We start from the raw sequence: 12,992 nt of genomic DNA on the forward strand, positions 1-12,992 counted from the left end.
TTTTGCTCACATTGGGTCCTGACCCCAACTTTGGAACTACTTGTATAGTCTGTTATGTCCAGCATACATTTGGCATGGCAGAATCCACTAAAAGCAGCCAGTTGATTGAATTCTTTGCTATAGCTAACTGTGAAATCGTTGGTGGCGACCGACCTCAAACATCTCCAGAGCATCCAGTCTGTGCACAGCACTATTCTAGATCTTCAGTCAGTGATATCTTGATTCCATCCTTACCAGACAAAGAAGCTAATTATCAGTGACAACTGACAATGGGGACCTATGAATTGCTAGAACAACTAAAGTAGTGATTTAAGTTCCAAAATGTGCAGCTGTAAAACTAATTTATTTGAAAAATACTGATATTAAACTCAGATATTGCAGTTAAACTGAAAAAGAAAGGATACATAATTATTTTTTGTATATACTGGAATCAGTGGGGTATTAACATATTGGATAAACAGTGGCATTTGGTGGTACAAATCTGATATTTAAAAGACGTTTCAGATGTCTGTTTTTTAGTACTGAAGAAAAAAACCTTCCTAACATAGGTTCTCGTGTCTATTCACACTGTTTTCTCTTTAAACTTTGTGGCAATTGGCAACATTTGTATTTATTTTGTTACAAAACAGAGCTTGATCATCACAAATATATTTAAATGTCAAGTAGTGTATTCTTATCTTATCTAATATTAACTGAAGCCAAAAAATATAAATAATAAATTAAGACAGACATAATGGGAAAAAAACAGCTTTTTTTGCTCTTTCTGTTTTATACAATGGCTGTGAATACTTTGTTCTCTTGGCTTCAGGCAGGTAAATAGGATTCAGAAATTAAAATATTTCCTGTGTTTGAGAAATTCATTTTAGTTACAGAGCTTAATTAGTAGAGATAGACTGAAAAGACTGGTAACAGGAATCAGACAATTTTCAGCTTGATCGGCCCTGATAGGTTACTGGCCAGCAGGAAACTAATTAAAATCTTTGTCCAATTGTCAATGCACTACCGCCAATCGCTATCACATTACACTGGAATAACTCTTTAGTGTGGATGCTGTTGTTGAGTGAAGAAGACTATGTTAGCTATTTGTTTCCATGAGGTGTTTAAAACAAAATGAGAGGAAGCACAGAGATATAGGAAGCTATTCAAAAGCTGTATTAAAACTGTATTTTTGATGAGATGTATGTGGTTCATTCAGGCTCAGAGAGATCAAGAGCCAGTGATGCTTTCAGAAGATAACAGGAAGGCTGAATGGAGCACAGCAAAGTTGGTTTGTTTTATCCTTTTGAAGTTTCAGTCTCTGTCTGCGGTGGAACATGCTGGGTTTGGAAATGTTAACAGCCTTTTGGAAATCCCTGAGTAAAGATAAGGCTCTACATTCTCTAGGGAATACACATGGAGAATGATGTTTTAGTAATACTAGCCATGCTAATAAAGAACTACAAATACCATCATGATTTGCCTTGCTTTAAAATAATAGTAAATGTTTTTACAGTGATTGATCCCTCACACCGTGGCATTACCATAACTCTGCTGCTAATATGAATAAATAATGACTCAAACAGGAGGCACGCTAGAAATAAATATTTTTAAAGCTGTTTTCTTATATTATAGTTCTAAGACAGAAATTGCAGTGGGGAAAATTTGATGCTGGCAGCTCAAAATAAAAAAAAAAACAGATTGTAAATTGGCCACAATTCAGATTGTTGAACATCTAAATGAGAACACATTAAGACTTAAAAATGCTGAATCAGTGTCCAACTGGCAAAAAAAAAAAAAGCTGATGTAGAGGAGTCAATTAACAATCTTTTTAAAATTACCAAAGAAGCTGTTTTAATGAACGTTTTCTTGTCCCCTTTCCAGAGAACCTCTGGTTTAAAGACTGTTATGAAAAAGAATTATAGAGTTAAAATGCTTGTTTTACAACTTTAAAGGTCTGGGTGGGTAAATAATCTGTTGTACATATACAGTCAGTCTTATAAACACCTTAGAAATTTAGCTTGGACAGAAACTAGTTTTACAAGCAAGATAAATACACCTCATGGGGACAATAAAAGATGGTTGCATTTAGTAGCACCTATAATTTCAACTGTTTCCTGTGACAACCTATACCGTTCCCGGCATGATGTTGTTTTGTTAACTTGTTGCTTCTTTGTTCTGAGATTTTTTGCAATCTCAAACTGTATCCTGCTAAGGATAAAATTTGAAATATGATTTTTTTCCCTCTACTTACCTAATGTGGCCTCTTTTCTCATCTAGCAAGGGCAGCGCCTGTGAGTGGGCAGCAAAGCCTCGGTGACCCGTCCCACCTTGTCTTGTGTCATGATGTATGTTTGGATGGGTTGTACTGGAATTCTAATTTCCCCTCGGGGATCAATAAAGTATCTTTGAATTGAATTGAATTGAGTTAGGTACATATATATTAGGACAATGACAAGTTCTGTGATTTTACCTGTTTACTGAAACAATTATAGTTATATAATGGACATGGACATGATATGGAGACTCTCAGCTTTAGTTTGAATGTATCCGCATTCATATTGGATAAAGGGCTCAGGTCTTTAACAAGTGCCACTCTCTTTTTAAAGGGACCAAAAGTAATTGGACGATTAACTCAAATGCTTTTTTATGGACATGTGTGGGCAATTCCTTCGTTATATTATTATTTCAATTAAGCAGATAAAAGGCCTCAAGTTGATTTGAGGTGTGATGCTTGCATTTGAAAGATTTTGCTGTGAATAGACAACATGCTGTCCTTTAGCTGCAAAAACAGAAAAAAATTCATCCTGAGAGAAAGTAAGAACACATGAAGTCAGCAATGCAAACGACGTGGACGTCAATGGACGACAACAGTGAATTGATTCCATGGTGAAGAGAAACCCCTTCACATTAGCCAGCCAAGTAAACAACACCCACCAGGAGGTAGACATATCAACATCCAAGCCTACCATAAAGAGAAGACTGCATGAAAGTAAATACAGAGGGTTCACTGCAAGTTGCAAGACATAAGCCTGAAGAAAAGAAATGCCAGATTGGACTTTACCAAAAAACATCTAAAAAAGCTAGCAGAGCTCTGGAAGAAATTTCTTTGGACAGATGAAACCAAGATCAACCTCTACCAGGATAATGACAAGAAAAACATATGGAGAAGGCATGGATCAGCTCATAATCCAAAGCATACCACCTAGTCTGAAAAACATGGTGGAGCCGGTGTGATGGATTAAACATGTTGGGACAGAAATGTTTATTGAAGATTCAACACACGACAGAAGAAGCCAAATTAACTGAAGAGACATACTCTTTGCTCAAACCCAGCTAAACGCAGTCATACTGATTGGATGGTGTTTCATAAAACAGATGAACAATGACCCAAAACGTAAAGCCAAAGCAATCCAGAAGTTTATTAAAGGAAATAAGTGGAATATTCTTGAATAGCCAAGTCAGTCACCTGAGCATGCATTTCACTTTTTAAAGACGAAACTTCGGACAGAAAGGCTCACAAACATATAGCAACTGAAAGCCACAGTAAGGACCCGGTGAAAACCCAGTGTTTGGTGTTGTCCACTTGAGACTTCAGGCTGTGATTGCCAGCAAAGGGTTTTCACCCAAGTATTTGAAATAAACATTAGATATTATTTAATTTGTCCAGTTACTTTTGACCCCTGAAATGAATGGATTGTGTTAAAAATGCTTTAGCTCCTCACATTTTTATACAATCTTGTTGTTCAAACCATTGAAGTAAAGCTGAGTCGGCACCTCTGCTGCATCTGAGTTGTGTTCATGTACAGAACCCAAATAAGAAAAAAAGGTGTCTCGGTCCAAATATATGTGGACCTGACTATAGTTCAGTAACTTATATGTGAAGGTCAGAATGGCCTGGAGGTCTTTCTTGCTGTGATAATGGCCACGTTTTATTGTACACCACTCCTTCAACTGCATCCAAAATCACCTAATAGCGTGCTCTGCCTTATTATAGGCTTTACACAACATTTTATAGCATATTTTCAAGAGGGAGCATCTCTCAAAGAGCTACAAATAAGGTCACTTTATAAATCATTTGACATTAGTAGGGCATATTGTTTGCATTTCAATTGGTAACTCTACTTCAGTTGCACCATTGTAGCCTATTTCTTTGAGCAATATTAGTACTTGAAATTCCAGATAGGTTTTTAATCATCAGTTTAGAACCTGAGGATAAATTTAACAACTCCAGCATAATGAACTTGGAGACAGGGGTCGCCTTTACAGAGGCAGAGAAAAACACATGGGTTATCCTGAGCACTCACATTTCCTTGCAGAGGATGCTGATCCGCTGACTTTCTGAGCTGCTCTGCTCCTTCGACACGCTGAGCTCCTGCTGGTATTTGGAGTTCTGCTGTTTCAAAGGCTCGAGCTGAAGGGGAGACATAGGTAGAGGTAGAAAGAAATACAGCCAGGTTACACCTAATTTCTTAAATTCAGTGCTATCATTTCAGGCTCACTGATTTAGAGTGCTTTCTATAGGGTGCATGGTATAACTATTTCATTTATGGGGAAAATAAATGTTCCATGACTGTCAATACGGTTATGAGAATAACCGTCGATCCTTCCTGCTTCCAGGGAGATTAGTAGCAAGTTAGTGCTAAACAAACACAATTATTAACTGAGCTCTAGCTGGTGCCCCTTTAGCACATAGGTGCATCTTCATAAAATTCCAAGAAGGAACAACATCAACAATGACCTTAGAGAAGCAATTGGTACTGTCCATTAATCTGGAAAGGGTTGCAAGGCCATTTCCAAACACTTTAAAATCCATCATTCTACAAGCTGCCAGTCTTCCAAGTAGTGTGTATTTCTGCAATGCTCAGAGAAATTGCAAAAAAAATAAAACCCCCCAAAAAACAAAGAGCTCCATCACAGACCCTACAAGCCTCAGTAAGGATGTAAAATATTAACAACAATAAAAGAGTGAACAAATATGGAATGCTTGAAATGGTTGCTAGAAAAAACACTTTCCTAAAAAAAACAAAAACCTAGGTTTGCCAGGTTGCATCCAAATAAGCAAAGAACAACAGTGTAAAATTCAATGCAACCAACTGCCTTCATAATCACCATATTAGCATTAGATTCCCCCATTGTGTAATGTAATCTCAATGTAAATCCAGCTGCTTTGTGAATCCCTCAGAGGTTTTTTAGAGAACAAACAGCATCATGAAGAACACAGCAGACAGGTCAGGGGGAAATTTATGAATATGTTTAAAGCTGGGTTAGGTTTTACAGCATAAAACAGTTCAATTCATCATCCAAAAATATTCAGCATACGGCAATACTACATCTGACTAGAACATGGCTATCCACCTAAACCGACAGGCCAGGGAAGGGGAGCATTAATCAAAGAAGCAGTCAAGAGGCCCATAGTAACTTTGGAGGAGCTGCAGAAATTCACAGCTCAGGAGGTAGAATGTGTTGAAAGTCAGGGTCTCTTCCTGCCACTCCTCCTGGAAGAATGGCAAGAAAGAAAGTCATGAAAAGTCTAGCAATGTAGGGGACACAGCAAATGTGGAAGGAGGTGCTGTTGGCAGATAAGACCAAACATCAAATTTTGGTCTACACGTAAAATGGCATGTTATGAGAAATACAACACTGCAGATCACTCTGGACACACCATCTTTACTGTGAAACATGGGGATGGCAGCGTCATGCTGTGGGGGGAAGCAGAGGCACAGAAACTGAAGTTGGTGGGAAGATGGATGGAGCTAAATACAGAGTTATCCTGGAGGAAAACCTGGAAGAGGCTCCAAAAAATGTTAGACAGGGGCGGAGCTTCACCTTCACGCAGGACAACAACCCTAAACAACGAGCCGGTTTAGATCAAAGCATATTCATGTGTTCGAATGGTCGAGGGACAGTTCCGACCTGGTCTGTGGTAAAATATGAAAACTTATGTTCATAGATGCTCTCCATCCAATCTGACTGAGCTTTGGACATTTTACAAAGAAGAATGTGCAAACAAATCTAACTGTGTAGAGCTGGTAAGCCTTATTTCAAAGGACTTGCAGCTGTAATTGCACTGACAGGTGGTTTTACAAAGTATCGACAGAGCGGATGAAACAGAGTTTTATTCTCATTTTACAAAGTATTTATGCTTCACTTCGTTCTTGCATAATGTGTTTGCTTACCCAAACATGTCCTCACTTAAAGGCTTCTCATGTCACAGTTTTATTTATAATGACAACAGTTAATACTGAATACATGACAGGAAATCACATTTCTTATGATCCAGCAGAAAACAAAGCGAGTTGAACTAATGTGGAACTAAAAATAAAAGCACCAATAATATCTCCTTTTGCTTTTCAACTGAGCAGGAAGCATGAGACTCCAAACACATTAGAAATCACTCCTGACACATCAGAGTGCCTGTCAGACACATGCAGCACTGCATCATCCACAGCCCTACAACAACATTGGTCGATAATTAATTAAAAGCATGACTTTGAAATCAATGCTAATTGTTAAAACAACCATCGAAAACACAAAAGCCAGCATGCCAGATACCTACTGTATGTTGCTGTTTCCACTTCATCACCTCATTAGGTGTGACATCAACTGTGCTGGAGTCTGGGGATGCCTCCCAGTTTCAGACTGTATTGCTTCTGTGTTTATCAGCATATTCAACCTGACATCTGCTGAACATATCAAGCTCCTGAACATAAAGGATTTCATGCAAACTTAAGGACAATTATGCATTAGCAATCATGCAGTACACCTTTACCACAAGTACATCCTGAGTCAGCATGGCGGGAAACAAAACATGTGTTTGGGCATCAGGAGTAGGGAGTCCTTACAATTCGCTGTTCTAAGAACGACTAGTCCTACCTGGTAATGAGTAGAGTAGATGTTGCTGGAGTAGCCCTGATTTAAAGCAGCTATGTCCATACCTACGCTGTAAAGCCCTGCTGAACTTTCAGCAGAGTCCACCTGCTAAGCAGCAGCTGTTTTGTCACAATGCCTCCGCTCTTGCTCTGGCTGTATCACGAACAGGCAAACACAAGCTGAGCATCAATAAAACATCAGCTCTCCCATCGTGCACAGCTGCAGGAGGGAAACGGAGAGCGTGTTGCCTGTGCAGCCTCTCTTCCTCACACAGTTGGGTTAAAGAAGCAGCACAATTATGTAAGCCTGCATAAACTCCTCCCACTTCTCATCCCCACCTCTTGGCAGCTCATTTAGTTGATCCTATCATATGTAAACACACACTTCTCAGAAAGCTTTGTTTCCCATTCATGTCTACGGCTCTGTTTATAAATCTGTAGGTATAATTAATTTAAAAAATGTAAAAATCATTGACTTTCTACATTTTTTCTTTCAATCTTTTTGTCTTCCATTATAAATGTGATATGTTAACAAATATGTAGTGTTTATTTTACTTATTGATCTTTGTTTTTTTCTTTTTTAATGTGGCCCCTTTCATTTAACCTAGAAATTGCTTGTTTTCTCCTTGGCATATATTTAAAGCTACTGATGCAATTTAATATGGAGGACAGTGGAGGACTTTTGGGATGGTTGGTATTGCCAACTAGAACATCCCCAGTAGCAGACCTTTTACATAAACTCATCATGGGTCTGGTTTGGTGTCAGTGGTACTGGTGCACTGGACTAAATGGGTCAAATAATGAAGGAGGAAGATTACCTTCACATTGTTCAACTTCACTTCAAATCTACAGCTAAATGGTTGAAAATTGGACATAACAGAGTTCTCCTACAAAGTGGGGATCCCAAACACATCACAAATGGTTTTGGAATGGCTGAAACAGGCTAACATTAAGTTTCTGCAAATGTCTTCTCAAAGCCGACACATTAACCCTACTGATAATTGGTCAACTGTGCTTCAAAGTTTAAAGTAAGCTGTGAAAAGCATGAGAGGTCTTTGGGGTTTATTAATGAAGTCGTTGGTGATGAACATTTAGGAGAATGGTAAAAAAAAAAAGCAACCTGCGATTAGAATTTCTGCAGGGTGCAGCGCCTGGCGTAGCTTTAGAGCTCGTAACCCGTATACAGACGCTTCAGTCTGGAACGCAGCTGTCCCAGGTATGAGTCCCGACCCCAGAGACCTCTGCTGCATGTCTTCCCTCTCTCTCTACCCATTTCCTATCCACCTACTTCTGAAAAAATAACAAAAATAAAGTCCACTAGGAAATCTTTAAAAAAAAAGCAAGAAGTTATTGACAAACATTTTCTCACCTTTTATGTCCAACATGACAGGTCAATCTCAAGTCAGCTGTCATTAACTAAAGCAATGTTCTTTCCAGGATTACAACACACACACACACACACACACATCCGTGTTTTACTATCTTTATGAGGACTTTTCGGTTACTTCCATTGACTTCCATTCATTTTCCTTGATTTTTAGTGCCTAACCCTGACCCTAACACTAACCCTAACCCTAACCAGTTAATACCTAACCCTAACCCTAACAATAACTCAATTCATACCCTAGTCCTAAATCTAACCCCTGTCCCAAGAACGGAATTTGAAGAAGTGAGGACCAGGAAAATGTCCTCACTTTGCGATACAAATACGAAAAATGGTTATCAATCAGCAACAAGTACAAGAACACACACACACACACACACACACACACACACACACAGTGCAGCTCACCGTGACGTGCAGGATTACGTCACAGCTTTATCAGGGTTGAGCAGAGAGAAGAGGCAGATGTAGAAGCATCCCTACTGAATAATTGCTTGACAACATGTGCTTCAGTTTACCTCCATACACTCAGTTTCTGCTCTCCCTTGTAACACAATTGAGACTCTTTTTCATCTCATGCTCTGCTTTCCCGCCTGCTCCATGGATGTAAACAAAAAGAATTGCACTTTGTTAATTTTTCACTGCACTGATGCTACCCTTAGTCAGCTGTTTCTGATATCAGTCCTGTTTGTATTACACAAATATTTATTGTGCTTTGGAAAATGATCTACCCCTTTTTATTTTCTTGAGCCATTCAAAGGAGGACTTTGCATTTTGAATCATTGTCCTGCTGTTTAATAACACTGTTCCGCACAGACTACGAATAACACAAATCACCAAGTATTGCTAAATGTCAGGACTATTAGTTAAATTGTAATCAGTTCCTGAAATCATAACCGATTAATATTTTATTCTTAGTCAGTTCTTGCAGCTCTTGAGCTGGGGGCTTTTCTCCATCCTCTTCCAAACAGTCTTCTTCTAACCATCAGCAGTGGTGTTGATACTCCAGTTCCAGAACCAGTACTACAGCTGCTCTACGTTGAACATCCATTTTGGAACTGACGCTCAAGCAGGGGTGAGGACCTTTTTACTATATCTCGATTTAAGTCTCAAGAATTGTCAAGAATAGTAACAAATTCAAATTTAATCTTACCTGATTCTTAGATGCACTTGGCCTGTTGTTAGCGGATTCCTAACGTTCCTGCAGTATTCTTAACAGTTTCTTGTAAATTCTTGACGATGTTTGTGGGAATCAAGATGAATCTGGCAATTTATCTTTATCTATCATACTACTGTCGTAACTGAATCTTAGGGCGTCACAAATTGGATCCAAATATTTACAAAATTGCAAGAATTATCTAGAATCTTAAGATTGGCGATTCATATTATTCCGTGGTGTGTGTGGAATACTGGTTTAACCTAGGTACACCTGACCTTAAAGCCATCTCACCACTATGAACCTCTTTCAATAGTTTGTCCAGTTGTTTAGGTCCTGATGAAGTAAAGCATCAATACAATATCAGTGTGTGCAATATTAACATCCCGAAGGACTACTCCGAAATGTAATATTTGGCTATTAGGCTAAAATATTGAGAGTGTGATGCATTCGTGCTCTGTACACCAGTAATATATTAGGTCAGTCAGGTGGAAATTCACTGCCTTTGTCGTCTACTTTCACTTTGGCTTGAAGTAAAATGTAAACCCAAGAAATAGGAAAATTGTACGATCAACTCACCCTGGGATCTATAATGTTATACAGAATTATTTAAACAAAGGTGTGAATGTTCAGGCTTACACTATTACAACTGAGATTGTAACAAGGTTCAAAACAACACAGTCTATCCTGTAAGAAAGAACCGGGACATACAAACACTCTGTGGGGCTGCCCGAGCCTATTGCTCACCAGAGGGTAATTTACATTGATTTTGCTCCATAAAAACTCTGTTTCAAATTGTTCTGCAGCTAAACACGTGGAGTCAGCTATTAAGGTTTCAACTATACCACAGAGTGGAGATGAACGTGCAGCAAGAAAGCAAGAGGGCACCAGAGAGCTACAGACCAAATGAGCTGTGGTAGAAGCAACACAGTTTAAACAGAAGAGGATAAAAATATCAAGTTAGAGATGGCAGAGGGAGTCGGAGGAGGCTGCAGGGTTTCAATCATGGATAATTAAATGCGATGGCTGTGCCTGATGTTCCCTTTCCCCCTTACAAGAGCAATCTGTGTAGCAATCCAGTCAGCGTGAACACGCAACAAAAACCCTGCAGGCTGCAGATGCTGAGCTCATGTACGTACATGTGCAAACCCTTTCACAGCGCTGTGGACACACTACGTAAAACACATGCAGAGATGCATTAAGGTCTCACTTGAAAATGTTGTGCTGTTACAATAAAAAAAATCACAGCAGGAAAAGATTAAGAGGATTTAAAGTGAGTTAGAAATGTAAAATGTCTGGCTGCCAAGGTATTTTAAAGCCACACAGAACTACATGTTTGTGGGTTTCCGGGTTTAAAAGAAAGTGTATTACTTCCCTTGACTATGCCATTGATCATCACACTTCAAGTGATCTGATCTGACCTGATTTGTGTTGTTCTTGACAAACCATAGTCCACTACCTAGAGCTGCTTTACCAGTGTCCACTATCATTAATCTACTGACAGTAAGAAGTTTGTTTTATCTAATTTCATCAAGAACAGCTGGGACTGTGTCTTATATCAATTAGAGTGACGCCCCATCATTAAGTACATATTTAATAGGCGTAAATGGAAATCTAAACACAAGAAGATATTTCTGGGGAATGAAGCCAATTAAAAAAACATATAAAAGAGTAAAATGAGAACCAGTCAGTTTCTGTTGTAGATAAATCCCACCCTATTTGCAGCGTTTCCTATGAAACCCTCCTTACCTGCATCTCAAGGGTCTTCTTCTCATTAGTCAGCTGCTCCAGCGACAGAGTCGTTCTCTCCAACTTCTCAGTAGCCTAGAACGCATAATGAGGAAACATTTAGTGTCCCATAATACAGCATGATATACACACCACATGCAAAAGAATTCAAACCACTAGAACTTTCTCATACTGTGTCATGTTACAACCAACAGCTTCAATGTGTTTTATTGGGACTTATAATAAAGTAGTGCATAACTGTAAAGGAAAAGGATATCATGTAGCTTGCATTTGTTTCCATGACTTGTGAATCAAAGAATAATTTTTGTTCTGTCACAGATGCGCCAGCAAGACGTGCATCAACAATTTGTCCTCTTTTGAACTCTGATATGTCACCCATAATGTTGTGTGCATTTCAATATTTTGAGCAAAACTGTGCTCTTACCCTGCTAATTGAACCTTCACACTCTGCTCTTACTGGTGCAATGTGCAATCAATGAAGACTGGCTACCAGGCTGGTCCAATTTAGCCATGAAACGTCCCACACTAAAATGACAGGTGTTTCAGTTTCATTGTCCAACATTGGTTATTAATATCGACCCAGTTTTACTTATCAGACCAATATGGTAAAAAATGACGGCTGATACCAATGTTAATGCTGATATAATGTGCATCCCTAATATTTTCCATCTACACGGCAACGGAGACCAGGACATTAACAAACCATTACATTATGAAAGCCGTTCTCAAATTGTGCCATTTTAAGAGAAAACATGCGCTGTTTCCGTGTACACGGACAGTAGAAATGCAACAGTGCTTTTTTGTTTTCACCAGAAAACATTGTGTAAACAGGGCCCTAATTACCTCCTCATCATGCAGTCCGGTTCAACAGAGTCCTGTTAATGACCACATTATTTTTATTCAGGTGTGCGGAAGCAGAGAGACTTCTTAAAGTTGCAGGACAACGGCTGATAACTCTGGCTGATAACTTTGAATAAGCATTTTCAAAATAGTACAGAATAAAGCCACTCAGCATTTGACTCACCATCCACCATAGTATATATAAATACCTGTATTTTTAATAAACACTGAAAAAAACTCATTGTGAACCCATTTATAAAGTGCTGATTTGTACATCAAACATACAGGTTGGCACATTTGTGCCGAAAACAAAATGTACACGCTCAACTCATTAAAGGCAGCAAAAGCTCCTAAAATTAAACCCTAACCCTAACCCTTCTTTTGATCAAGGCACAGAGCAGAGGTTACTTCACTTTAACATCCATTTGGAATGAGTTTCACGAAGCGAGAGTCAGACTATAAAAGCTCTGGTTTAAGGGAACAAGAACACGTCACTCCATATTACAGCTAAATGCGCTTTCTATGCAGAAACCATAAAAGCAGAAACCTCACAGCTGCATGGTAACAGAAGCACCTGCACTTTCAGTTTGAACTGTTTTTGTTTATAGACTCTTCTGCACCAGCAGTAAAAATGTCTGACATCTGCAGAAAGAGGCAATAAAATTAGACTATAAATAGTCTGTGCATTTTTGACCATTTCCTCATTGTTAGGTTGTTAGATCTTGTATTCTTTAGTTTAGTTACCTCTGTCCATTATTGTTAGGTGCCTTTGAAGGTTCATTCTTTTATGTTTTACCCCCTGGTTAATTTTAGTGTTTATGTACATTTTTGTATTAATATTATCCTGCTGAATTTCCTCCCTGTGTTTCTCTCTGTCAGCTCCTGCTCATTTTCTCTTCTTCCTCAGCTCTCTCAGCTGTTCATCTTCTCCTGATTACCCTCACCTGCTTGCTCTGCCTTTCTCTTCACTATCTCTAGTATATGAATTGTTCTTTGCTGGTTTCTCCTGTTAGCT

General features: G+C 38.8%; 1 protein-coding gene across 4 annotated transcripts in view; it reads right to left on the reverse strand.

Moving 5' to 3' along the window:
- The window catches only part of clip1b (CAP-GLY domain containing linker protein 1b), a 60,645-nt gene that overhangs the window by 24,888 nt on the left and 22,765 nt on the right, over positions 1–12,992 (reverse strand). For all 4 annotated transcript variants that reach the window (XM_047372442.1, XM_047372441.1, XM_047372443.1 and 1 more), the window contains 2 exons: positions 11,138–11,212; positions 4,284–4,390 (listed from right to left, as the gene is read on the reverse strand). In XM_047372442.1, the coding sequence (XP_047228398.1) occupies positions 4,284–4,390; positions 11,138–11,212 (182 nt within the window). The remainder of the gene's footprint in view (positions 1–4,283; positions 4,391–11,137; positions 11,213–12,992) is intronic.

This window comes from Girardinichthys multiradiatus, chromosome 8 (genome assembly GCF_021462225.1).
Source record: "Girardinichthys multiradiatus isolate DD_20200921_A chromosome 8, DD_fGirMul_XY1, whole genome shotgun sequence".
Classification (NCBI taxonomy): Eukaryota; Metazoa; Chordata; class Actinopteri; order Cyprinodontiformes; family Goodeidae; genus Girardinichthys; species Girardinichthys multiradiatus.